Genomic DNA, 26828 nt, shown 5'->3' with positions numbered 1-26828 from the left:
TATGTTTTTTTTCTTGTTTGTTATACTTACATCTATATTTTCGCTTATTTATTAATATTTTATCTAAGCCTTATACCTTGTTAGTTATTGAAATCTAGGTTCTCCTACCTTATTTGCCATTATTACTTGTGTGCCTCCTACCTTGTGTGTTATCATTAACCATATGCTTCTGCTTTATTTGTTATTGTTATCTATGTACCTTCTACTTCGTTGTTACTATTAGTGGTATTCCTTCTACTTTGTTGGTCCTGTTATACATATGCTTGGTGAGGATGAGATAAATGCACTAAGGGTGTTGATGTGCCATTTGATTTAACATACATACATACATACATACACTTGGTGAGGATGAGATAAATGCACGAATGGTGTTGTCGTGCCATTTGAATTGATATCTTGAACACATTCCTCTTATTATGAATTCATGGGTTAACGATGTTGTCAGTGGTTATTGCCTTAACTTCTCGACTTGAATTGTTAAGAAAAGGGTTGATTTGTGATATTGAGGAACCCGGTCGTTATTCCTTTTAGTTAATCATTTCACTATTTCTCGTGTTTGTTTTATCTACATTGTTATTTTTAATTGTTCTCTCTACTACAATTTAACTGCACATGTTATATTAGTGAGTATCTTTTAACTTAAAAATCTCGTCACTACTTCACTGAGGTTAGTCAAGATACTAACTGAGTACATGAGGTCGGTTTTACTCATACTACACTCATGTACCGTGCGTGCAGATATTAAGCGATGAGCGGCTGAGGAGTTCGTGGGTCTAACATTGAAGACGTACCTGCACTCCATATATAAGTTACCATTTGTTCATGGTAGTTTAGCATTTATATCTCTATTTATGTAGATTTCAAATAGATGATGTATCTTTCCTCAAACTGGAGTTGTACTCTTATTCTTTGTAGCTTGTGACTTGTACTATCCGTAGGATGGTTGAATTGAACTCTTTTAGCTATTTTATTCATTATCTTTTTTGGTCTCTATTTATAGAAGTGACTTACTCCGTTGGTCTTACCTAGCGGGTTGGGTTAGGTGTCATTACGACTAAGTGTGATTTTGGGTCGTGACATTATTTTGGTTGACAAACTATGTTCATTCTCCTCTACCTTCCATATTTTCTTCACCCTATCATATACAACAATATGTGTCTTATTTTCATCTTTCTCTCACTTTTAGTCTTTCTTTGCCACTTTTTCTTTAGACACTAAGTCCTCTTCTTATTTCCAAGCCATTGAGGATGACAGGTCAGTTCAAAAAATGAAGCTTGAGATAGAAGCCCTAAACCAAACCACACTTAGAAAGTAGTTGACTTGCTTCCTGGCAAAGTGCCTATAGGATGTACGTGGGTATAAAAAAATCAAATACAATGCTAATGGTCAGGTAAGAGGTTCAAAGTTAGGTTAGTTGCTAAGGGATACATTGCATTGATTTTCATGATATACCTTTTCTCTTATAGCCAAAATTAGCACTATGAGAACTATCTTAGCTATTGCAGCCCTTAAGTACTGTCCTATCTTTAAAAGGAATGTTCACAATACTTTTTTGAATGATAATCTTGATAAAGAAGTTTACATGACTCTGACTCAGGAATTTGGCAGCCCGGGGGGAGGGGGAGGGGGCAAGAACGTGGCATATATATTATTCAAATTCATATATGGCTTAAAACATGCTTTTAGCAATGGAACTTGAAACTGACACAAGCCTAGTAAAATCTGATTTCTAGTAGAGCAGACATGACTACTCACTGTTTACTAGAATCCCTAATGAAAAATTTGTGTGTATAGCTATCTATGTAGATGATTTACTTTTCACAAGTAATGATCTGGAGGAAACTCAAGCAGCTAAGGCTGCATTATATAAGAAATTTAAGTTGAAGGATATTGGATAACTAAGATATTTCCTGGGAATTGAATTTACCATATCAAGTGGGAGAATTCTAATGTCCCAAAGGAAATATGCTCTGGAAATAATTTCAGAAGCAAGTCTCTCAAGTTCAAAACCTAAGGAGACCCCAATGGAATATAACTTAAAGCTCACTAGTACAGAGTTTGATGAACTTGTGAAAGTAGGTGTTTCTAATGAACTTTTAAAGGACAAGAGCAGTTTTTAAATGTTGATTGATAAGTTATTGTATTTAACAATGACAATACCTGACATTGCATATACAGTATAGTGCTTGAGCAAGTTCATGCATGCACCTAAGAGGTCTTACTATTAAGCTACCCTACATGCATTAAAGTATGTTAAGAATAAATCTGGACTTGGGCTTCTGATGTCAACTCTACGTGCAGAGAAAGTAGAAGCATTTTGTGATTCAGATTGGACTCCATGTCTTATGTCTAGAAAGTCAGTTATAAGATTTTGTATCAATCTAGGAACCTCACTCATTTTTTGGAAGGCAAAGAAGCAAAGCACTATATCTAAAAGCTCAGCAAAACTTGAGTAAAAGAGCATGACATATATAGTGGCTAAACTAATGTGGTTACATGAGTTGTTGAAGGAGTTAAAGGTGGATGTAAAGCTGCCAATGGAGTTTTATTGTAACAATAAGGCTACTTTATAGATAGCAGTAAATCCTATATACCATATCGCTTCATCATAGAGAAGATACAAGAAGGTTTGATCAAAACAACACATATAGCCAAGAGTAGCTAGATGATATTCTGACAAAGCCTTGGGACATCAACAACATTCAAAATGCTATCTAAGTTGGGAATGTAGAAACAAGTTGCTTGAAATGATCTCATATTTAGTTATTTAACTTATATTATTCTAAAAGTAAAGTTAGTTAGCTTGTTAGATAGGTGCTTAGTTGGATGAGGCATGTGTATTGGCGGTTAGTAGAGATGGTTAGTTGTAATATTTACATAAGTGATGTACAATACATTTCTCTGCATAGTTGAACAGAATATAATCAGATTCACTTTCTCTCTAGAAGTTTCCTCTCCCTTTTCTCTAAGTCTCATCTTCCTCTAGCTCAAAACTCATCAATGACGGACCTAGTGTTTAGTTTTAACAGGATACCAAGAAATTCTTTTTGAGTCAACTGAACTAACTTCAATCTTATATTACATATAATAGGGATCACTAATCAAGAAAACTAATTTTTTGCATACTAAAACCACTCTAACAACTTTTAGGCAATATTACAGTCCACTTTCAATTGTTCCACAATATCTAGATTTACGAAATAAAAGAGTGTGGGAAAAAACGATAAATTTTTACTTTACTGAGAAGAAATATGAAGACTAATTCTATTTTATTTAGTATGATTGGAAGGAAAATAAAATTTATACATTTCTGCATTTAAGTTCATCTACTTCTATTTCACTTTCTCCTGGCCTTCTTTACCAAGTAATAAGTAGTAGTATTATTTATCCGTTACCTTATATTCTCCTACCTTTCCCTTTACTTCTCAAATTTTCAAGCAAACATAAAAATTATAATAACCTTTTAGCATATATTTCTAATTATTTGACCTTCTAAGTTCCAAGTAAAAAAAAAAATATATGACGAGTGAAACCCACTCTCATCTTAAAGTTATTTTAGCACTTCAACTGTTAAGTTGGTTCTTTGACGGACATACCTCTTTTGTATCTGTCACTGTTCATTTTTACACTGTAACTGATTTCGCCAACCATTGAACCAACATTGTATTCACTTTCCCATAAAAAAATTATGCTGCGTTTTGTCAAGCTTGTTCTATTTATCACATTTCAAATAATACTGAGTTGAAAAAGTAGAAAAATATTTGAAATTGAAGCTAAAAATACTCCCCGTTCACTTTTACTTGGCACCTTTTGACTTTTCACGCCTTTAAGAAATAATAAATGAAGTGTATAATTTACCATGATACACATGTTAATTGATGCATATTTTATTAGATTTGAGAAAATGATTTGAAATGAATAATAAATACTATGGGTAAAACATGAAAAAGTTTGTTGTCTTCTCTTGATATGCGTAAAGTGCCACGTAAAATTGAACATTTATTTTTAGTATACATACCAAGTAAAAGTGACTGGAGTGAGTAATAAGTATGTGAAAGCTGATTAAGCAAAAAAAAAAAAGGCTAATAAATAATAATAGATTCCTCCCTTAAATTCTCAACATTTGATTTATTCCTCATTTGGAATATCACCTAATTGGATTATCTCATCAAAAAGAAAAAGAAAATACTGCACTACTTAAAATGATTAACAGAATATGAATCTATTTTTAGAAAAAAATATTTTCTCAAAGTTGGGAGTAAATCTTAAAAAACTGTCAAATGTCACCAAAGGTCACAACAGTTTTGTAGACCCAAAAGTATAAAATTGGGTTCACATATTTGTGAGACAAAAAAAGAACCTTATAGATGTACGAGACACAAAATAAAATTTATCGAATAATTACTACGTAACTGATATTCAAAACAACGGTCTCCTCAACTGACACCCAGCCCCCACATCTCGAATTCCCCTACTTACAACTCAATATCAAATCCATTCTTGAATTCTATTGTTCCTGTTTTTACCCTTTTTCTTTTCTTTCACTACTCCTATTTTTAATCCCCCATTTTTAACACCCGGGTGGGGGGAGAGGGGGGGTAAGGCAATAACTGTCTCAGTATTCCAGCTAATGAACATTTACTTTTCTTTTCTGATAAATTAAATTAAAAATAGCAATATTCAGTTGAAGACATTTATTTGTGAATTAAAAGCAGAATTCTAACATGTTACATGAATTCTTAATGAAAAAAGTTACAGACTTAGAGATGTCCAAGCAAAGATCATACATCCTAATTCATTACAGTTTTGAATAAACTATGACTCTCTTTTGTAAAATTACTTCTTATATATATTCTGAAAAAATAACAACTACGAAATGAATTAGTCCATCGCTATAGTTAAAGAAAAACCTAAAGTATATTGTACAGAACTAACGCCAAATTTCTGTTCATTTTTTGGGGTTTTTGGTTTTATATTGGGTTCTAAAATATTGTAAAAACTAAAAAGAAAAAAAGAAGAAGCTGGCGTCTGTTCATATTGTATATTTATACAACAAGTATGCCCAGAACCAATACAATTCCCCTCTTTGCTTCTGTCTCTCTTTCTTGGGCGATTCGCTTACTTCGCCGGAGAATTACGTCACTGATCGGATCAACACTGTTTCTTCGACGCCGATTCCGTTCCGGCAAGGTAAAATTCGCCGCCGATTCTTCTCATGCAAATCAATTCACTAACTGAACATAAAAAGTTTCCCCCAAATATTGTTTCTAATCGGAAAAAATTATGCTTTTTTCTGTTTCAGATCTGGTAATGTTGGATAACTGAACGAAGATTTGGATTAAAGAGAGCTTTTCTCGAGACCTTTTGGGGTCAATTTTGCTATTTTTTTCCTTTATGAATTAAGGATTGAGTGAGTATGGAGGGGGGTAGTGCGAGATCAGGGGATATAGTGAAGAAGAAAAGCTCATCTGGGTGTTTGATAATTAAGAAGAAAGATGAGAGAATGGGTATAGGGTGTGGAGGAGGGGGTGTGGGTGCGGGTTCTTCAAGGGCTTCACAGAAGGTGAAGAAGAGGCAAAGGTTGGTTCAGAGTGATTCCGAGTCGAGTGATGAAGAGTTATTGGAGCCAATTAGGAGAAGGGGTGGAGAGAAATTTCATAATGGTAGTGTAAAAAGTGGTGGGGAAAGTAGAGAGCCTGGTAGGAATGGGAAGATTGAGAGTGAGAAGAAGAGAAGTAGGTTAGATTTGTTTGATTTCGATGAGTACGATGAATTCGATGAGGAAATGAAATGGAATGTTGCAAGAACTGGTGGGAGTTCTAGGGAGTTTGTAAATGGTTCTAGTAGTAGGAGTATGATGGTTGAGAAGAGGAAGCATTCGAATATTGAGAGTTCGAGTAGCTTGTCGGGTAGTAGAGCTAAGGGCGATGAGTGTGGTGTTAAGAAAAGGTACGATTTAGATGAGGATGAAGCACATATGCCCATTTCATTGCTTAGGTTGAAGTACCAGGAATCGTCTCAAGAACCAATCAGATTGCAGGGGAAAAATGGAGTGTTGAAGGTAATGGTGAATAAGAAGAAGAATGTAGACCGATCACACAAGGATTATGATCTTGAAAGTAGGAAAGGTTCCAGGTCCGAAGATGTTGTCAAGAAAGATTTGCTAGGCCGAGCTTCTTTGCACTCGGATTCTAAACGCCCTGAAAAACGACCATTGTCTGTTAAAACAGAGCGGGCTGAGCTGAAATCACAAAAACCTTTCTTGGCAAAATGCATTAAGTCTGTAGACTGTGAAACAGATGAGACTGATACATCACTTAAGTTGGCACCACCTAGTTCGCAGCCTGCTAGCTCAAAGATGAGGGCGGTTAAGGAAGAAAGCAGGTCAGCAGCAGCTGAAGATGTTACCCCTGCTAAAAGCAAAGAAGGAAAATTGAAACAACGTGGGAGCATGGAGAAGCAGCAGCTTCAGCCTGCTTGCTCAAAGGCCAGGGTCATTAAGGAAGAAAGCAGGTCCGTAGCAGCTGAAGATGTTACCCCTGCCAAAAGTAAAGGAGGAAACTTGAAACGAGGTGGGAGTACAGAGAAGCAGCAGCTGCGAGAGAAAATAAGAGGAATGCTTATTGAAGCTGGATGGACCATTGATTACAGACCGAGAAGGAACAGAGATTACTTAGATGCAGTGTACATTAATCCTAGTGGAACAGCATACTGGTCAATAATTAAGGCTTATGATGCACTGCAAAAACAGTCAGGGGAAGATTCATGCAAAAGTAAAATTGATGGTGGCTCTAGTTCATTTGCTCCATTGTCTGATGAGTTAATCAATAAGCTAACCAGGCAAACACGGAAGAAGATTGAGAAAGAACTGAAGAAGAAAAGGAAAGATGATGCCAAGAACCGAGTTTACAAAAAGTCTGCTATGCAAGAGTCTGCAGAGGACACAGATGGTGATCAGCATGAAGAGAGGCTAAGTAGTTATGTAAAGAAGAAAGGTAAGTTACTGAAATGCAAGTCTCATGCAACAGATCAGGAGAGTGATGGTGATACAAGTGGAAATTCATCAAAGGGAGGAAGATCTAAGCAGGATATGTCTGGAAAATCATTTACTGGAGCTGCTTCCAGTACAGTACAGGGAAGAAAAAGTAGGATAATTGGACGATGTACATTGTTGGTCCGCAGGTCTGATAAGGAGCAAGATTCTGAAGATGATGGCTATGTTCCTTATACTGGAAAAAGAACCTTATTGGCCTGGATGATTGACTCTGGCACAGCGAAGTTAAGTCAGAAGGTTCAATATATGAATCGTAGGAGGACCAGAGTAAAGCTAGAAGGTTGGATCACACGAGATGGCGTGCACTGTGGTTGCTGTAGTAAAATCCTTCCAGTTTCAAAATTTGAGCTCCATGCAGGAAGTACGTTGCGTCAACCATTTCAAAACATAATATTGGAGTCTGGCGTTTCCTTGCTGGAGTGCTTGGTTGATGCATGGAATCGGCAAGAAGAATCTGAACGCCAAGATTTCCATACTGTAAATGTTGATGGTGATGATCCTGATGATGACACTTGTGGTATATGTGGTGATGGTGGGGACCTTATCTGTTGTGACGGTTGCCCTTCCACTTTTCATCAGAGCTGTCTGGGTATACAAGTATGTAAAATATTCTCTTTTTTCTCAGTGTTCTCATGTTTTTCCTTCTAAATCAGTACTGTCCATTCCTGCACTGTTATTCTTTTTTGTGTTGTGGTAGCAAATGTGAAATTTATTCCTGTCTTTTATTTTCCTTTGATACTACTTGGTTTTTGGACGTTTTCCTGACATTTAAATGTATGAATTTAGTGTTTTACATGCGTGAGAATGTTATCAGTGCCCTTTATCAGCAGGAAATTTTTTAGATTCTTATAACCACTGAGGAGATGGAGGAGGAACAGAAAATAACGGTGGTTGGGTGTGGGGCAGGTCAAAATCATAGTCTGCTACTAACCTTTTCATTGGACATACCACCATAGTCCTAAGATAATTAGAACTGTATGAAGAACCAGGTTACAGAAGTGGAGGAAACAGTGTACTCTGCGATCATCTTGCAACTCTTTACAACTGACATAAAAGATATCTGTTGTTATCTTACCTGATAAGAAAACTGACGTAAAATATATGTGTAGTTTCCACTTCTACGGAATCTTTAATGAATGGTTTCCCCTATCATTAACATGTCCATGATGTATTCACAAAAGCTGAACATAAAGAACAGGTTAAAAAGGGAAAGAAAAAAGTTCAATCCAGTTGAGGTGAAAAAAAAGAAGAAGAAAAGAAATGGCTGTGGCTCCTAGTTCAAAAAGAAAAAGACACCTGTAAGAATTTTTAATAATGATGAAAGTCTTCTACTTATTAGCAGCAATGGTTTTGGCTGTCTTCTAGCTCTTTGTGAGCAGGTCTATGTACTTTAGTATTTTCTATGAATCTGCCCCCTTTCTTCTTCTTGTTTCTTAGGAGCAGTCATGCCCTTCTACGTTTACATTATCACCATCTTGGTCAACAAACTCTCTTTGAGCTCCATGTTCTAGTTCATTATTTGGAATAATCGAATACACTTGCTACTAAATCTCATGCATGAATGCAACCATAAGGGAGAAAAATGAAAAGGAGCCATGTGACAGAGGTCAATCAACTGCAGTTATGTAATCTAGTCCATTTTTTGTGACTGTGATCTTGTTATCCTTATAGTGAAACAATCAGTAAACCGTTCAAAAAATTAACTATGTCCTCTTCCGTTCCATCTTCAAGACTGTTTTGGTTTGTTGTTTGTATCATCAAATGGTTGGAAAGAAAGATAAGTGCATAACTATCACTAGAATTGATTGTGTAATAGGGAAATGAACATTAGTTAGGATTTCTTTCTTAGAACGTCATACCTCTATTAGGCATCTCCAAAAGCAACATGTGTAGACTGGGATTTTGAACATTTTTGTCACTAGAATTGATTGTGTAATATGTAAATGAACAATAATTAGGATATTTCCTTCTTAGAGCATCGTACCTCTATCCAGGCATCTCCGAAAGATGCAACATGTATAGACTGGGGTTTTGAACATTTTCTGTTACTTTATATTACTATTTACTCTTTATAAGCATCACGTTTACATGCTTCTCTTTTCTACAGATGCTTCCTCCAGGGGATTGGCACTGTCCAAATTGCACATGCAAATTTTGTGGGACTGCCAATACTACTGCAGAGGAAGGTCAGGCAGCTGCAGATATGCTCCTCTACTGCAGCCTGTGTGAGAAAAAATGTAAAACTGTTTGCCTTTTGGAGGTTTGGTCGTTGACGCCTTCTATGCTTGAGCTGATATATTAAACCTTCATTTTGCAGATCACAAATCATGCAGTCTGGATATAAATGCTTTACCAGCTAGTTCTAATAATCCATCTGTATCATTTTGTGGGCAGAAATGCCAAGAGGTATTTTTGTTATTCTGTTTGTGAGTTTTCCTGTCTGATGTATAGCATATTAAGAATCACTAAAGAGTTATCAAGTTTCACTATTCACTATTTTGAAATTGTTGTCCAGTCTCAAATCCTAATGGAGTTATAGACTGTCATTTACCTTCATATCAAACAAAATGATATTTGGCATCAAACTCTTATTCATGTGTTGAAAATTGCAATCATGATCTTCCAAGCTTTAGAACCTTCAGAATTGAATTGGTCATTTTCGGCATGTCTCGCTTTAGTCTCTTTGTCAGAGAACCTGAGTTGAAAAGCCAAAACTTTTCCTTCAGCAATTTTATGTCTGCTGAATGTGTAGACCTAAGTTGCTCGGACTTGGGTGCGGGTGTTCGATACGTGTGCGGATCTAGAGGTCGGATCTTTCATTATCTAATTTTTTAGGATTCAGGGGTACGGATCCAGGTACAGGTATGAGTGCAGAGGTTCAACTAAAAATAATTCAAATATCTAAAAATAGATTTATAAAAATATGCCTAGATTATGATTCCACCATAGTTTTTTTTTTTGTGAGAGAGATCATTGTATCTGTTTCGGACTCCTCTGTCGATTTTGTATAAGTACTCAAAATCGATTGACCAAATCTAGTACAGATCCCACACCCACATCATGTCGACACGGGTGCGACACCGAAAGTGAAGAGTCCGAGCAACTTAGATGTAGACATGATTTGACCTGCTGTTGCAAGAGCAAAGAAGCTGTGAATCCACAACTCTGCAACTATATGCATGGACAACAAGCAAGAGTGAAGGAAGAACTGAAAGGACTAGTAAACTGATCCAACAGAAATGCTGTTGTCTTTAAAAGGTCTGCGAGCCAATGATGATGCAAAAACACATAGCTAAAAATTGCAAAAGCTTGATCTTCAACCTTGAAAATAATATGAAGAATCTTAGAACCAGCTTGTTTCATCTTAATCATTTCTTTTATTTCTTCTCGACGTTGTTTTCGACCAACCACCGAACCTGTTATTAATTCTTGCCACTTTAAATTGAATTTATCAGATTTATCAGCTTCTTTCATGCATTAGCTTGCTGGTGGATGATACATTCATTGCAATCAGTTGGCTTTAGCACTGTAATATGCATATTTGTTTACTGAAATCTGATATTCGCGGATTGTAATCCTATTAGAGCGCTCCTAGAGGAGTCTGAATCCATGAACTTCTTTCATTTAGTGATCTAAGTCCTTTTCACTGCGGCGGCATTTAAACCTTGGGTTCCTAATTTGCACTAGATAGGACACTTAGTGGTTCTACATGTGAAGAGCCTAGCTTCACTAGGCTTGTTAATTTATTACTTAGATAGCTGATTACACTATACCATGCAGGGTTTGGGGGGGGAATCCTCTAGATACTACACATGATTTGGGGTTTACGCCTTTTATCCGGTTTAGTTAAAGAAACCAAAACTAGCTTCTACTTTTGGCCTTGTCATACCAACATGATATTGTTATTCAATTCTCTCCTTGATAAGATCCTAAAAATGATTGCAGATGACCCTTTCTGCTCTATACGTCAGGAAAGTAGAACCTAGCCCATCTACTTCAATGCCTTGTCAAACAGACAAACTGTAGCTATGCAATCATCTCCTCTATAAGGTGCACATGATTCATGGGGTTCATTAGCGACTTGGTATCTTAGGAGCCGTCTCAAGAAAAGACTTGATTAGAAAGTTACATCCCTTGTTTTTGTTAAAAAATGCATATTTCATTTGTAGCACCTAAGAAAGTGCAGCGATGTACGAAAATCAAAGGACTGTTGCTCATTTTATTAAAGGAAGGAGTTAATGAAAGTCCTTGAGAAGATCAACATCATATATATTCACCATTTTACACCAAGAGTTGGACATAGAGTGCATGCAGGAACTGTGCTCCAAAACCATTTCGAAGACTTCTTTAACCTTTTCTCTTGCTAGCTTTTTAATACACCTTTGTATTTCGTGTAGCCCACTGCACCGAAATAAGGTTCAAGAACAAGTTCCAGATCTGCTAATGGAAACTGCAGTAAAAAGCAAATGTGGTGTTGTCTTATACCATGTTTGGAGGCTAAAGGGGTGCATGTAGCCTACATTAAAGTGATCAAGGACATGTATGATGGAGCTAAGACCCGGGCGAGGACAGCGGGAGATCGGAACACTTCTCGATTGTGATGGAGTTGCACTAGGGATCCACCCTTAGCCCGTTTTTGTTTTTCTTGGCGATGGACGCATTGACAGGACACATTCAAGGGGAGTTGTTTTGGTGTATGTTATTTACAGATGACATAGTTCTAATTGACGAGATGCGAGATGGTGTTAACGAGAGGCTGGAGGTTGGAGACCGACTCTCGAGTCTAAAGGTTTCAAGTTGAGCACGACCAAGACAGAATATTTGGAGGTCAAGTTCAATGACGTTACCCAGAAAGCAGACATGGATGTGAGGTTTGATACACAAGTCATCCCCAAGAGAAGAAGTTTCAAGTACCTTGGGTCTATAATACAAGAAAATAGGAAATTGTTGAGGATGTCACATATCGCATCGGAGTAGGATGGATGAAATGGGGGCTCGCTTTCAGTGTCTTGTGTGATAAGAATGTGCCACTAAAACTTAAAGGTAAGTCCTACAAAGTGGTGGTTAGACTGACTATGTTGTATGGGCCATAGCGTTGACCAGTCAAGAACTCCCATGTCCAAAAGTTGAATGTTACTGAAATAAGGATGTTGAGATGGATGTACGGGGCATACCAGGTTTGGATAAAATTAGGAATGAAGTCATTCAGGATAAGGTGGGAGTTGCTTCTGTGGAGGATAAGATGCGGGAGGCGAGATTGGGGTGGTTTGGGCATGTTAAGAGGAGAAGTATAGATGCTCTAGTTAGGAGGTGTGAGAGGTTGGCCTTGGTGGGTATGAGGAGGGGTAGAGGTAGGCCAAATAAGTATTGGGGAGAGGTGATTATGCAGGACATGATGAAGCTGGAGCTTACCGAGGACACGACCCTCGATAGGAGGGTGTGAGTGTCGAGGATTAGGATAGAAGGTTAGTAGATAGTCGAGCGTGTCCTTTTTTCTTTCTTAATCCGGTATTATTAGTGTTAGTATGGTTTCGTTTTATTCTTAGATTGATATTGTTACCCATTGTTTGATTGCTATCTTTGCAGCGACTTTCTTAATATCTTGTGTTCATTTTATTCTCAGATTGCTATTACTATTTATTGTTTGTTTGCTTTCTTTGCCTCGGTTTTCTTAATATCTTGTGTTGTTACTACTTGTCGCCGCTGCTCCTTCTCATCTTTTCTTCAGCCGAGGGTCTATAGAAACAACCTCTCTGCCCTTTTCTTCAGCTGGGGTAAGGCTGCGTACATCCCACTCTTCCCCGACCCCACTCGTGAGATTACACGATTTTTTTTTGTTTTGTTGTTGTTGTCTTATACCATGTATTACATGGGTTAGCATCTGTTGGACCAACTACCAAAAATATGATGCTAAATCCTTTCTCTGTAGCTTGTAGATCTTGAACTTGAACCTTGAGGATAAATTTCTGAATGTAATGGTAGCGATCTGTACAATCAAAGCCAAACAGTAACCTGAAATTGCTATATGGAACTTAGAGATGGAGTGAGGGAGAGAGAGTAATGCAATTGGCTTGTTGAGGCTTGAAAAGTGAAAAGGCCAAACAGTTCAATACTGTGGAGAGGTGTGGATGAGACGAAGGAATTTAGAGCCCCTTCCCCTTAGTATCTTATCCTTGATTGCTTACTGGTTCCTCAAGAGTCTTTAACTGGAGTTTTCTTCTCTCAGATAGTTACCATTATGCAAATGCATGATCTGCAAAACTACCAGTTTGGTAGCAAATTCAGTTAGGCTTTTGCTATTTTATTGAGAAGCATGCAGTTTACCTTGAACATTTTGTGTCCCGAAATTTCTAATTTTCTTTGAGACTTTGAACCTTTTTCAAGCTCAAAATTAGTGAAACTATTGTTGACCTGAGATTGTCTGTGTTGCTATCTCTCACAAGATGTGTTTGAATAGTTCAACTCATTTCTCTTCTCTGTTTTTGCAGCTGTATGATCATCTGCAGAAGATTCTTGGTGTCAAACATGAGATTGAAGCTGGATTCTCATGGTCCCTGATTCAACGAACGGATTTAGACTCTGATCGTTCTCACCATGCCTTTTCTCAACGGGTGGAGTGCAATTCTAAGCTAGCTGTTGCACTGGCTGTTATGGATGAATGTTTTTTGCCGATTGTGGATAGGAAAAGTGGCATCAATATTATTCATAATGTTCTCTACAACTGCGGGTAAGAAGCTTTTTACCTTCTATGTGTTGTCGTGAGTTTGTAAATGTTGTGCTAAATATCCAATTTAATATCTGAAGGCCCTCGTTATTTTTTTTGTAACTTCATTAAGCTGGCTGAATAATTTAATATGGCCATTTGGTATTAATGACTAATGTCGTAGAAATACGAATGTGAAGATGGATGTAGAAATGATCACATCCCATAGAGGATGCTACTAATACATAGAACATAAAATGTGAGGTGGTCGCTTGAGATACACTATTCATATCCTCGGCAGAGATGTTCCTGTATCCACAACTGAAATAATAGATTGCAACCTTGGAAAAAACTTCCTCCCTCCTTACACACGGTCAATGCTTAAATGATTTAAAATCTCTCAACATGAATATGGATTTAGCTTATAGAAAACACACTGGAAGCATTGGATCCATATATGCACTACAAGCTAATTGGTAGTAAGGTTTAGTTGTTGTTACAGTTACACTTATGTTAGGTCCAATGCTTGTCAGGACTTTGATTCTAATTAATGACTTGAATGCCCATATAACAATAAATTTTTTATGTAAGAATGTATAGTCTTAGCAAATTCCTTACTTGATTTAAAAAACCAATTTTTAGTACTGAAATGAAATAGGCTTGAATTGAGAGGATTTGAAATATTTGTTGCGAGAGAGTTTAATCAAGTATTTTTAATTTCATTTAACTAAAATATAGTATTTAAAACTATGTAGAGGAGGTAGAATCTTTAGGTGATTTGCTAGGCTCACTGTGAGATTTAGCTGATACCGCTAGTTCTCTTTTTTTTTTTTGGTAAATGCAGCATTGACTTGCCCTAATGTTGTTTTTGTTTTTGTCCTTGTTATATATATATATAGAGAGAGTGGGCGGGGGGGGGGGGATTGGCTTATTGTTGATGTGAGAAAGCATGGGAGAAAATATTATTGATGATTAAAATTCTATGTTTCAATAAGCCCTATGTATACATAACACATAACCTACTCCTATTACACAAGGGACTAGGACTAATTACATGCATTCACATAACTATTCTGACACTCCCCCTCAAGCTGGTGCATATAAATCATATGTACCGAGCTTGTTACATATGTAGTTAATACGAGTACCAGTGAGGGACTTGGTGAAAATATCTGCAAGCTGATCATTCGACTTCACAAACTTTGTAGCAATATCTCTCGAGAGTATCTTTTCTCTAACGAAGTGACAGTCAATCTCAATGTATTTAGTTCTCTCATGGAACACTGGATTTGACGCAATATGAAGAGCAGCTTGATTATCACACATAAGTCCAATCTGACTAATCTCACCAAATTTCAACTCGTTGAGCAACTGTTTGATCCAAATTAGCTCACATGTCGCCATTACCATTGCTTGATATTCTGCTTCTGCACTAGACCGAGCAACCACATTCTGTTTTTTGCTCTTCCAAGACACCAAATTTCCTCCTACTAAGACACAATATCCAGACGTAGAACGTCTATCAAAAGGTGATCCTGCCCAATCGGCATCTGAGTATCTAACAATCTGCTCATGGCCTCGATCCTCAAACAATAAGCCTTTGCCTGGAGCTGATTTTATATACCGAAGAATGCGGATAACTGCATCCCAATGACTATCACAGGGAGAATCCATAAACTGACTCACAACACTCACAGGAAAGGAAATATCAGGTCTAGTCACTGTGAGGTAATTTAATTTACCAACCATCCCCCTATATCTTGCAGGATCGCTAAGAGGGTCCCCCTGTCCTGGCAAAAGTTTAGAATTTGGATCCATCGGAGTGGCAACAGGTCTACAACCTGTCATTCCTGTCTCCTCAAGAATATCTAAGGTATACTTTCGTTATGAGATCACAATAACTGAGCTAGACTGAGCGACCTCAATACCCAGAAAATACTTTAATCTGCCCAGATCCTTAGTCTGAAAGTGCTGAAATAGATGTTGTTTCAACTTACTAATACCATCTTGATCATTGCCGGTAATAACAATATCGTCAACATAAACGACCAGATAAATACAGAGATTTGAAGCAGAATGTCGATAAAATACAGAGTGATCAGCTTAACTACGAGTCATGCCAAACTCCTGAATAACTGTGCTGAACTTACCAAACCAGGCTCGAGGAGACTGCTTTAGACCATAGAGAGACCGGCGCAACCGACATACAAGGCCACTAGACTCCCCCTGAGCAATAAAACCAGGTGGTTGCTCCATGTAAACCTCATCCTCAAGGTCACCGTGAAGAAAAGCATTCTTAATGTCCAATTGATAAAGAGGCCAATGGCGAACAACCACCATGGATAGAAAAAGGCGGACTGATGCTATTTTAGCCACAGGAGAGAAAGTATCATTGTAATCTAGTCCAAATACCTGAGTATACCCTTTGGCAACAAAACGAGCCTTAAGTCAATCAACCTGGCCATCTAGACCAACTTTGACTGCATACACCCAACGACAACCGACAGTCGATTTACCCGAAGGAAGAGGAACAAGCTCCCACGTACCACTCGTATGTAAAGCAGACATCTCGTCAATCATAGTCTGTCGCCACCCGGGATGAGACAGTGCTTCACTTGTAGACTTAGGGATGGAAACAGAGGACAAAGATGGACACAAATGCACAATGGGATGATGACAGACAATGGTAACTTAAACCGACATAATGAGGATTAAGATTAAGTGTGGACCGTATATCTTTTCGTAGTGCAATCGGTTGATCAAGAGGAGACAAGTCCGCAGTATTAGCAGGGCCAGGTGCAGGATGTGAATTAGCTGGGCCTGATGCTGGACGCGGACGACGATGATAAGTCAGGAGTGGTGGAGCTGTAGAAGGTTAAACTGGACTGGGTGGTGGCACCGGAGCTATAGTTGGTGGAATTGGACTCGGTGGTGGTACTGAAGCCATAGGTGGTGGAGCTGTGGAGTAAGATGAATGGGGAATAGTGACTGAATCTCCAAAAGACGGAACTGGTAGCACCTCAGAAATATCTAAGTGATTCACTGGACCTGTGAAGTATGGTTGGGTTTCAAAGAAGGTAACATCAGCCGACATAAGAAACCGCTGGAGGTTAGGAGAATAACATCGATATCCTTTTTGCGTTCTCGAGTAACCCAGAAATATGCACTTAAGAGCACGAGGAGCTAACTTATCTTTTCCTGGAGTAAGGACATGAACAAAACACGTACTCCCAAAGACACGAGGTGGAAGAGAGAACAAAGGTAAGTGGGGAAACAGGACAGAGAATGGAACTTGATTCTGGATAGCTGAAGATGGCATACGATTAATAAGATAGCAAGATGTAAGACTGCATCCCCAAAAACGCAGCGAACCATGAGATCGTATGAGAAGGGTACGAGCAGTTTCAATAAGATGTCTATTCTTTCTTTCAGCTACTCCATTTTGTTGGGATGTGTACGGACAAGATGTTTGATGAATAATCCCATGGGAGTTCATAAACTGCTGAAACGGGGAAGACAAATACTCTAGGGCATTATCACTACGAAATGTGCAGATAGAAACCCCAAATTGATTTTGAATTCCAGCATGGAAGGTCTGGAAAATAGAAAACAAATCCGATCGATTTTTCATCAAAAATATCCAAGTGCACCTTGAATAATCATCAATGAAACTGACAAAGTAGCGGAATTCCAAGGTAGAACTGACCCGACTAGGACCCCAAACATCTGAGTGGACTAAAGTAAAAGGTGACTCTGCTCGATTATCAAGACGCCGCTGGAAATGGGAGCAAGTATGCTTACCGAGCTGACATGACTCACACTCTAGAGTGGACAAGTGAGATAAGCTAGGTACCATTTTCTGAAGTTTTGACAAACTGGGATGTCCCAACCGTTTATGTAATAAATCTGGTGAATCAGTAATGAGACGAGTTATTAAAGGAAGACAAGATACGAGTCCATGTGATTTTGCAAGGATAAGGTAATAAAGTCCATCTGATTGACGTCCGGTACCAATGATCCGCCTTGTACTACATTCCTGTATAAAAACAAGGTCATCAAGAAATAAAACAGTAGATTTAAGTGATTTGGCTAAGCGACTAATGGCTACGAGATTAAAAGGACTACTGGGAACGTAAAGAACTGAGTCTAAAGGTAAGGAAGGAAGTGGGCTTGCTTGACCTATTGCTGTTGCCATGGTTTGAGACCCATTGGCCATTGTGACTGTTGGAAGAGATTGAGAATATGAAATACTAGTGAAAAGAGATTTGTTACCAGAAATATGATCAGATGCACCTGAATCAATGGCCCAAGACTCAGAAGGTGAAGATTGGGAGACACAAGTCATGCTACTATTTGTTGGAACAACGGAGGCTAATGCCGAAGATGTCTGTTTACGTGCTTTGTACGGAAGGAACTCAATATAATCCGGTAAAGAAACCATCTGGATTGGATTCAATGCATTCGATCTAACGGAATGTGTGTCTAAGGCTTCTAATAAGATTGACATTATAATGTTCATGCCGGAAAAAATCAGAAACCCTTTTGGAAATTACTATTAACGCCAGAAAAATTAGAAAATTTTCTGGAAATCACTGTTCACGCTGGAAATCATTGTTCACACCGAAAAAAATATAAAAGTTGTCAGAATTAGGTTTAAATTGGATGGGTAGGCTTGGAATTGCAAGACGATTACACTGTCCAAAAGAAACTTTTTCAAATTCTGGCCGGAACAGCCCTCACACGCCGGCGCGTGGGACAGACGCGCTGGCGGAGGCAGAACTCCGACAGGCGCGTGGGGGTGCGTGGGTGAGTGTTTTCAGGTGGTTTTTTTTTGGGGTTTGGTCGCTTATCTCTTGGGAACCTTTTGGTGGTGTTGGATTTCGCACAACACTGATAATTAGTGACTTTGACGCAAATAGTCACTTAGGTCACCGGAAAATCTCACGGTGACCGAGTTCTTTTTTCCCCGGTGTCGCTGGAATGACGCACAACGATCTATTCTCACCAAAGTTCTGATACCATGTGAGAAAGCACGAGAGAAAATATTATTAATGATTAAAATTCTATGTTACAATAAACCCTATTTATTGTATACATAACACATAACCTACTCCTATTACATAAGGGACTAGGACTAATTACATTCATTCACATAACTATTCCAACAGTTGAATAAATAAATGGATTTATATGACCCTACAGACTTATTTTAAGGATTCCAATTTGGGAAAAGAATTTTTAATTTTTATTTCTGTATCAGAGTTTCAACGTTCCCAACTGTTTGCGGACCCACTTAGTAAGAATATACTTGTGCTGGAAAAATAAAAAAACTTCTGCTTCTGCTTAGAAGCTACCTTTTTCAACTTCTTACTCAGCAAAAACTACTTCTGCTGCTAGCCTGCTACTCAAAACAATTTTTTGTCCCAGATAAAACTTTAAGAAAAAACACTTCTAGTGAAACTTGGCTAAACAGGCTATTACTCAGCTTGTCTGACTGATTACCAAAGATGGAGCATGACATTTAGTTTGAGGGGGGAGGGAGTACAATGTTTATGATTTTACATTTTTTTTTCTGGTAATGCTCATAGACATAGTAGAAAATTGTTGAATTTGCTTTTCCCAGCAGTCCTTGTTTATGTCCATAATTTGCCAGGACTCTTTAGCACATGATTTCACTCTTTATCTTCCTCGACTCTTCCCTGAAACACAGTGATTCTCTTCTTAGAAGCCTAGTTAGAAATAGATTATTCCCATGCCTTTTTTCTGTCACCAGAGAAACCTAAAATGGCACTATGAAGTTAAAAGCCATAATCGTGGGGATGTGGCTATTCCTTCTTCATTTATTCGTGATTCCTTATTATATAGTTGCCTGTTAGAAAAAATATTAACTTTTCTTTTGTGGATTGCGTTTCTGAATCACAAAGAACGGCTATCACTGAGGGCAATAATGTATTGATTTTATTGGATCATCCCTCTTCTTTTGTCTGGAAATGGAAAACCGAATTTTCAATTAAGCCAGACGATGTTTCTTTTGTGCTGTCTGAAAACAGTTTTCCCTATTTGCTTTATTATTTTGCGGAACTATGTGCTTGCGTGTTCCTAGATTCATCTTTTACCCGGTTATCCTTTTCTATAAACTTCGTTGTATTATTCAGCAGTATCTGACACTGTTTTTCTCTCCACTGAAGCTCAAACTTTAGCCGGCTGAATTTTCGTGGCTTCTACACTGCAATCTTGGAAAGGGGCGATGAAATAATATCTGCTGCATCCATAAGGTATACTGGATGCTCAAGTTGTTCCCATGTTACAATGCAAGTTTACTTTTCAGATATTGATAAGAGTTGGGTGCATGAATGTTGATATGTTGTTTAACAGTTGAACTCTCTCAGCTGTCTCAGAAATTGCAATTGTGTTCCTTGCATTAGGGATTTATGATCTTTAGCAAAACGTAATTGTGTGTCATCGATTAGTCTTTGAATTCATTGCAGTAGTGGACTATCATTTTTGCAAGCATTTAACCGAGTGTATCTCAATGTCAGCTACTGCTCCAAGTTACTTGTACTCGCAGTAGTAATTTCGTGACATATGTTTCTCTCCTCCATCTTTTGGCAAATATTTTTTGGACGGCTAATTTTTGGAACTGACAAGTGAGGCTTGCTCAGTTGGTAAAGCACCTCCATCCACGACCATTAGGTCCTGAGTTCGAGTCACCTGGAGGGGAAGTATGGAAACACTATAGATCCTCCTAAATTGGGAGGGGAAAAAAATTTGGAACTGATTCTACTTATTCCGTAAATACTATCATCCCTTGTTTTTTAAAGGTCATAGTTGAAATATATTTTTTTTTGTAGCTATTAGGAGCCACTTTTGTTGTTCCGCTAACTAAATTCAACATAACTTGCATTTTGTTTGGTCGCTTGAATAAGGAGAATTATTCTCTTCATTAGATTCAGTATAACTTATACTTAGTTTGGTTCTAATTTTGCCTCTTCTTATACATATAGCCTGTTTGGCCAAAAGTGCTTTTTTTGTGTGGCCAAAAGCACTTTTGGCAAAAAATTGAGGTGTTTGGCCAAGCTTTTGGAAGGAAAAAAAGTGCTTTTGAGGAGAAGCAAAAACAATTTTGGAGAAGCAGAAAAAAGTAGCTTCTTTCCAAAAGCACTTTTTTGAGAAGCACTTTTGAGAAAAATATACTTAGAAGCAGTTTTTTTAAAGCTTGGCCAAACACTAATTGCTGCTCAGAAGTGCTTTTCCAACTAATCAGCCAAACACAAACTGCTTCTCACCAAAAGTACTTTTGAGAAAAACACTTTTGAAAAAAAACACTTTTGAAAAAAAACACTTCTCAAAATAAGCTGATTTTTGCAGCTTGGCCAAACGGGCTAATAATAATATACACATAAGTTATGCGGGAATCTATGTATTATTTTATGCAGGGTAAAATATGGAATAAGAATACGGGTTAACAATATTGATTAAAACTACTGAAATGATAAAGATACCCTCATCTCGTTAGACTCAACAACAACAACATACCCAGTGTAGTCCCACACGTGGGGTTTGGGGAGGGTAGAGTGTATGCGGACCTTACCCTTGCCTTTAAGAAGGCAGAGATGCTGTTTCTGGTAGAACATCTAGAACATCAGCACCCTCATCTCTTCAGACTCATATTTCTTTAACACAACAAACCAACATCCAACAAGAAATAACCATTGCAGTGTAATCCCTGCATTACTAATCTCTGCGTTATCAATACCTGCATTACTAATCCTTGCATCATTGTTACATTACATTATTTTTCCATGTTGTACCTTTTAATCATGTAACGCACAGGAACTTTCTGAAGCATTTGATCTTATTATTAAAGGAGCTTCTCTACCCATCATTCTCTCGAATTAATCAGCCTGATAGATAATTTCTTGCTTTCCTTTTTCCTTGTTAGTCGTCTTTTTCTCATGTTTGTTCCTTCATGCCTTACCAATCAATAAAATTGTTTTGGCGGTAAACTGTTAGGATCCATGGAACTCAACTTGCAGAAATGCCATACATTGGGACCAGGAATATATATAGGCGCCAAGGGATGTGCCGCCGGCTGCTGTCTGCTATTGAGACGGTATGAGAATAATTATTACTGGTTGTCTTTGTTGGCTCCACACTTTATTTCATCTAATTGTTTTGAAGATGGGTTTATGTACATAAGAAATCATTGAGATATCTCACATACGTCATGTGCATATATTGCTATTGCAATTTATAATGAGTTATTGAGAGTCATCATTCTGTTCATGCAAAAGAATTCATTGGAACGGAGGGCATCCCAATGCTTTTCCATTGCTGTTCTGGTCTTCAGAAGTAGCAGATAAATAATTTAATATAGCACTTTGTTAAAGTGGCAGAAACCGCATCAAAGAGCTACAATAGCAGTCACTTAATGTATATGTAAGAAACATGACAAAGCAAATGGTTGTGGGAAAATGTAGGATGCTTTAGGAAATATTGTGACACCAGATGCTCTGGAAACAGTGTAATACAATTTATTTATAGAATTGACATTTGGATACATAAGAATGTCTTTTAAACTTTCAAGAGTTAGTCGCATCCAAGGGTGTGGCCTAGTGGTAAATGAAGTGGGTGAGAACCATGAGGTCTCAGGTTTAAATCGCAGCTGAGGCAAAAAATACTAGGTGATTTCTTCCCATCTGTCCAAGCTTTGGTGGATAGAGTTACCTGGTACTTGTTGCTACCTATTGCTGGAGGGAGGTGGCAGGTATCCCGTGGAATTAGTCGAGGTGCGTGCAAGTTAGCGTGGACACACGGTTATATAAAAAGTACAAAGTTAGTCTCAAAAGAGGCATCATAAGTAGTATTGCATAGTTGTATTGTTAACGAAAGAAAGCAGAGACAAGACCTGGCATCATCCAAATTGAAATTCTGTTCATTCCTGTTGCTGCTCTCATTTCCTAGTAATGGGCATATTTGTACCTAGCATGTGGACATCTTATGACTTGAAATTTTTTAGGCTTGCTACCAGTATAAGTGATTTTTCCAGATGGTAATATGCATGTCATACCTTTTCCAGCTATCTCATGCATCTGCTTCCAGTTAGTCAGGGATTATGTCATTGTATGTCCATTATGTTCTTTGTATTTTATTCTTCAATACTGGAGTGCAGACCAACGATTTAATTGTCTCCTCTTTCCAGGTCCTCTCCACTCTAAAAGTCGAGAAGTTGATTATTCCTGCTATATCTGAGCATATGCATACTTGGACGGTAGTTTTTGGATTTAATCCACTTGAGGAATCAGAGAAGCTAGAAATGAAGTCCATTAATATGTTGGTGTTCCCTGGGACAGATATGCTTCAAAAGAGGCTACTAAACAGAGAAACCCTAGAGGGTACTATAACTATTAAATTCCTGCTTTTACTTTGTTTTTTTTTTTTCCATTTTGCCTGCCTTATTAGGAAAATAAGCTGATACCTTAATCTTTACTGCCCGTTCTTGTGATTTGGATGTCTGGATTTTTCTGTAGGTGGTAAAAATGCTGGTGACTCGAAACATAGTGTTCCTCAGTTGCCTGCTTTGGTTGAAAAGGCTGATCAGGAATCCCTTACTAGGTGCGATGGAAACTTGCGCGATGAAGCCTGTATAGAAAAGGTTGATGACATTGATGCAATAGATTCTGATTCTCCAGCTACTGCTGTCGATTTAAGTGATAGTGCCATGGTTAGAGAAGAAAGTAATGCAATAGATTCTGATTCTCCAGCTACTGCTGTCGATTTAAGTGATAGTGCCATGGTTAGAGAAGAAAGTACTCATAGTGGATCTCATATTCAAATCTCCAGTCAGGAGGATAAATCTGTCAAATCTAATATGGAGAAGAAGCTCGCTGAACCAACCACAAAATCGATTCCCTCGTCTCCTTCCGGTGCAAGTATTGGAAACACTGATCTGGGAGATGCTGCATTGGGTCCTTCCTCTGAAGTTGATGCCCAGTCATCTGAGACAATCCATCAAAAAATTTGCAAGGAAAATGACCAAACCACTTGTTTGATATTTGGTATTGATTCATCAGATGAAGCTTCTGCCAGAAACATGAATGCAGAGAAACAGAATGAGGTGGTTTCAGATACTACCCCCATTGATGCCAATGGGAAAAGTTTATCGGCAGATACCACAGATAGTTGTTTTCTAGAACCTGCTGCACAAAGTGAAGTAGAAGAAATAGACAAGACAAAAGTTTCAGTGTGTGTATCTGCAACTTGTGCAAGTGCAAAGCCTGCCATAAATTTCTTCTCAGACACTACAAGTGGACCTGATTTGCAGAATGGGCTACATGTTGTGGCTTTAAAGCAAACTTCTGATGCTAAACATCTTGGTGACTTAAATGTTTCTGTGGGGGAGGGAAATTTGGATGCCTCTCCAATTGGTGATGGAGTTAATGATAATCATGGTGCTGAAGTTTCTTCTTCTAGACCTGCAATTGACTCCTCAGGTGAAACTTCTTTAAAGCAAACTTTTGATGTTAAACATCTTGGTAACTCAAATTTTTCTGTGGAGGAAGAAAATTTGGATGCCTCTCCAATGTGTGATGGAGTTGATGTTAATAATGGTACTGAAGTTTCTTCTTCTACACCTGCAATTGACTCCTCGGTTGAAGCTTTTTTAAAGCAAACTTCTGATGTTGAATGGCTTGGTGGCTCAAATGTTTCTTTGGAGGGGGGAAATTTGGATGCCTCTCCAATTGGTGGAGTTAATAATGGTGCTGAGGTTTCTTCTTCTAGACCTGCAATTGACTCCTCGGTTGAAACTTCTTTGAATGCTGCTCTTGTAAATAACACCAACTGTCAACTTGATCTCTCTCCTGGATCTCAAGCATGTGGCTTCAGGCTTGAACTCTTCCGATGCCAGTGCTGAAGCAAAAGCTTCTTGTAATGAGAAGATTGTTCACTCTGAGCCCAGTCAGGCAGAAAGTCACGAAGTAACTGTGGTGAGCAGTTGCAGTGGAACTGTTCATTCTTCTGCTAATGTTTCTTCTGCACAATGTGCTGCTGAAGAAACTGGGCATGCTGCTGAAGAAACTGCGGTGGGCAGTCAGGCTGAAAGTCATGAAGTAACTGTGTTGGGCAGTTGCAGTGGAACTATTCATTCTTCTGATGATGTTTCTTCACAGAATGCTGGTGAAGAAAAGATTCAGACTCAGGTCTAGGTCTATTGATTCTAATCATACTAACAATGCTACTTAAACATTACCTTAGTCAACGGTAAGCTTGATGTAGGATTTCATACAATGTCCCATGAAGTTGTTTCTCTAGCTGAACTACCTTTTTGTGTAATCAAGGTCATTTGATGTCCCTAAAGCTGTTTGGGTTTTGTCAATCAAACCAATTTTGATTATCCAGAGTGTCATGTGGTAAAGGAAAAATCAAAGGGAAAGGTTACTCAGCCAGGCTACAGAAAAGAGTGGTCCATATATTGTGCAATTTCTATGCAGTCATCCAGGTTGAAGGTGTTTGAAGGTTATAACAGCTTTCAATTGGATGCTCAGAAACTAATGTCCTAAACCAGTTGAGAAAGTTGGACAGTAGAGACTCCTAGGCAGCTGGTGTAATGGAAATTGTTTGGCTATACAATTGCCAGCCTACTAGTAATAACATTGTCAAATGAGTGTGTGAATTGTATCTCATGGGTGGGGCGACAGATTTTGTGACTGTGTACTCCATTGATCTTATATTCATGACTGTGTATCTCGTGGACTCCATTGATGAAAGACTCGCGAAGATTTTGATTGTACATATGTAGTTCTGTGTAGATCTTATATTCTGTTCCCAAGGTCCTCAGAGATCCTTGTAATTCATCACTTGAAATGATAATAGCACCAAAGTATCCAAGTTTCTGGTTAACTTCTTCACTATGTGATCCCTCGTATTTTGCTTGTTAGGACTGTGCGCCCCTCTTGTTAGCAACACAGATTCTTTCGATGTACGTATGATTTCACATATTAGATGGTTTTCTAAGTTCCTCTTGCTGCCCGAAAGTTTCGCTTATATTGCAGCAGACATGACAAGTTTTTCGTTTATCTTTATGTTTGTTCATATTTGATGGAATGGGTAGGGGTAGGGTTTGCGTATTCACTACCCTCCCTGACCCCACTTGTGGGAATATCCTGGGTTTGCTGCTGTTGTATATTTGATGGAATGGGTTAGATACATTTGTGGTCGAAAATTTCTTTGTTTATCAATATCTATAATTGATGTACTAGACTTGAGGTAGATATCAAGAATCTTTTGAGGGTGGAATACTGGGATTATCTTATCCAGTTGGTGTGAGTTCAGGAAAAAAAAATGGGGGGAATTCATGTTTATAATGTTGTCACAACAACTGACAAAATAATTGTAAGATGGAATCTGATCCAAATTCTTGTTTTGTAAGATGGATGAACTTTGACATATTTTATGCACGCGCACACATATTCCTTGCTATATTCTTTATTGGAAACTCAGACTTTGGCAACACAGGACGTGCAGGCTTGTCTATTTTGTTCTCTTAGTACTTTCCTATAAATGACCATTTCTTGTTAGTTCTCTATAAGAATCAATCTGCAAATTCAATATCTATCATGGCATTCAAGCGATTTGTTCAAAGGAAGTCTTTTTCGATGCGGGGAGTTGGGATGGATTCATACACAGGTTTAATACCTTATCTTCACGGTGTAGTTAAGAGAAGGAAGTTTCTCCAAGGATTTCAAAGGCTCGAGAGACGGAAAAGCATCCGTCTTTCCGATGAAGAAGGGAGACATAAGTTGATTCTTCCGAAGAACAGGAAACCAAGTGGTTGTGGGTTATGGAGATGGTAGTAATTCTCTTGAAAACAAGCAAGACTACCTATGAAATTATGCATCCTTGTGTTATAATGCTACTTTGGAATTTCTCAAATAACGGTCAATTCTATGTGCAAATTGGGTAATGGTCAAATGGTAGAAAAATTCCAGTTTATATACTGACCAAGATGATTAGAATGGCATGGTTCTATCATCTATGTCAAAATAAATTAATTGGATATTTTTAGTATTC

General features: G+C 38.1%; 1 protein-coding gene across 2 annotated transcripts; it reads left to right on the top strand.

Moving 5' to 3' along the window:
- The first annotated feature begins 5050 nt into the window (after positions 1-5050).
- LOC107814210 (uncharacterized) lies at positions 5051-25658 on the top strand. Of its 2 annotated transcripts, XR_012711677.1 has the most exons (10): positions 5051-5190; positions 5303-7651; positions 9162-9291; positions 9372-9460; positions 13543-13781; positions 19946-20032; positions 21771-21870; positions 22960-23152; positions 23288-25019; positions 25097-25658. XR_012711677.1 is itself a non-coding variant. In XM_016639575.2 (9 exons), the coding sequence occupies exons 2-9, from the start codon at positions 5417-5419 to the stop codon at positions 24670-24672; spliced, it is 4458 nt and encodes a 1485-aa protein (XP_016495061.2). In that variant the 5' UTR covers positions 5051-5190; positions 5303-5416; the 3' UTR covers positions 24673-25658. The 2 variants fall into 2 exon arrangements, 1 of the variants encoding a protein (XP_016495061.2); XM_016639575.2 differs by having other exon boundaries at positions 23288-25658.
- Positions 25659-26828: the final 1170 nt, after the last annotated feature.

The sequence above is a fragment of the Nicotiana tabacum genome, chromosome 7, assembly GCF_000715075.1.
Source record: "Nicotiana tabacum cultivar K326 chromosome 7, ASM71507v2, whole genome shotgun sequence".
NCBI classification, from domain to species: domain Eukaryota; kingdom Viridiplantae; phylum Streptophyta; class Magnoliopsida; order Solanales; family Solanaceae; genus Nicotiana; species Nicotiana tabacum.
Note: the sequence above shows the minus strand (reverse complement) of the source record. Positions and strands in the feature narration are given on the sequence as shown.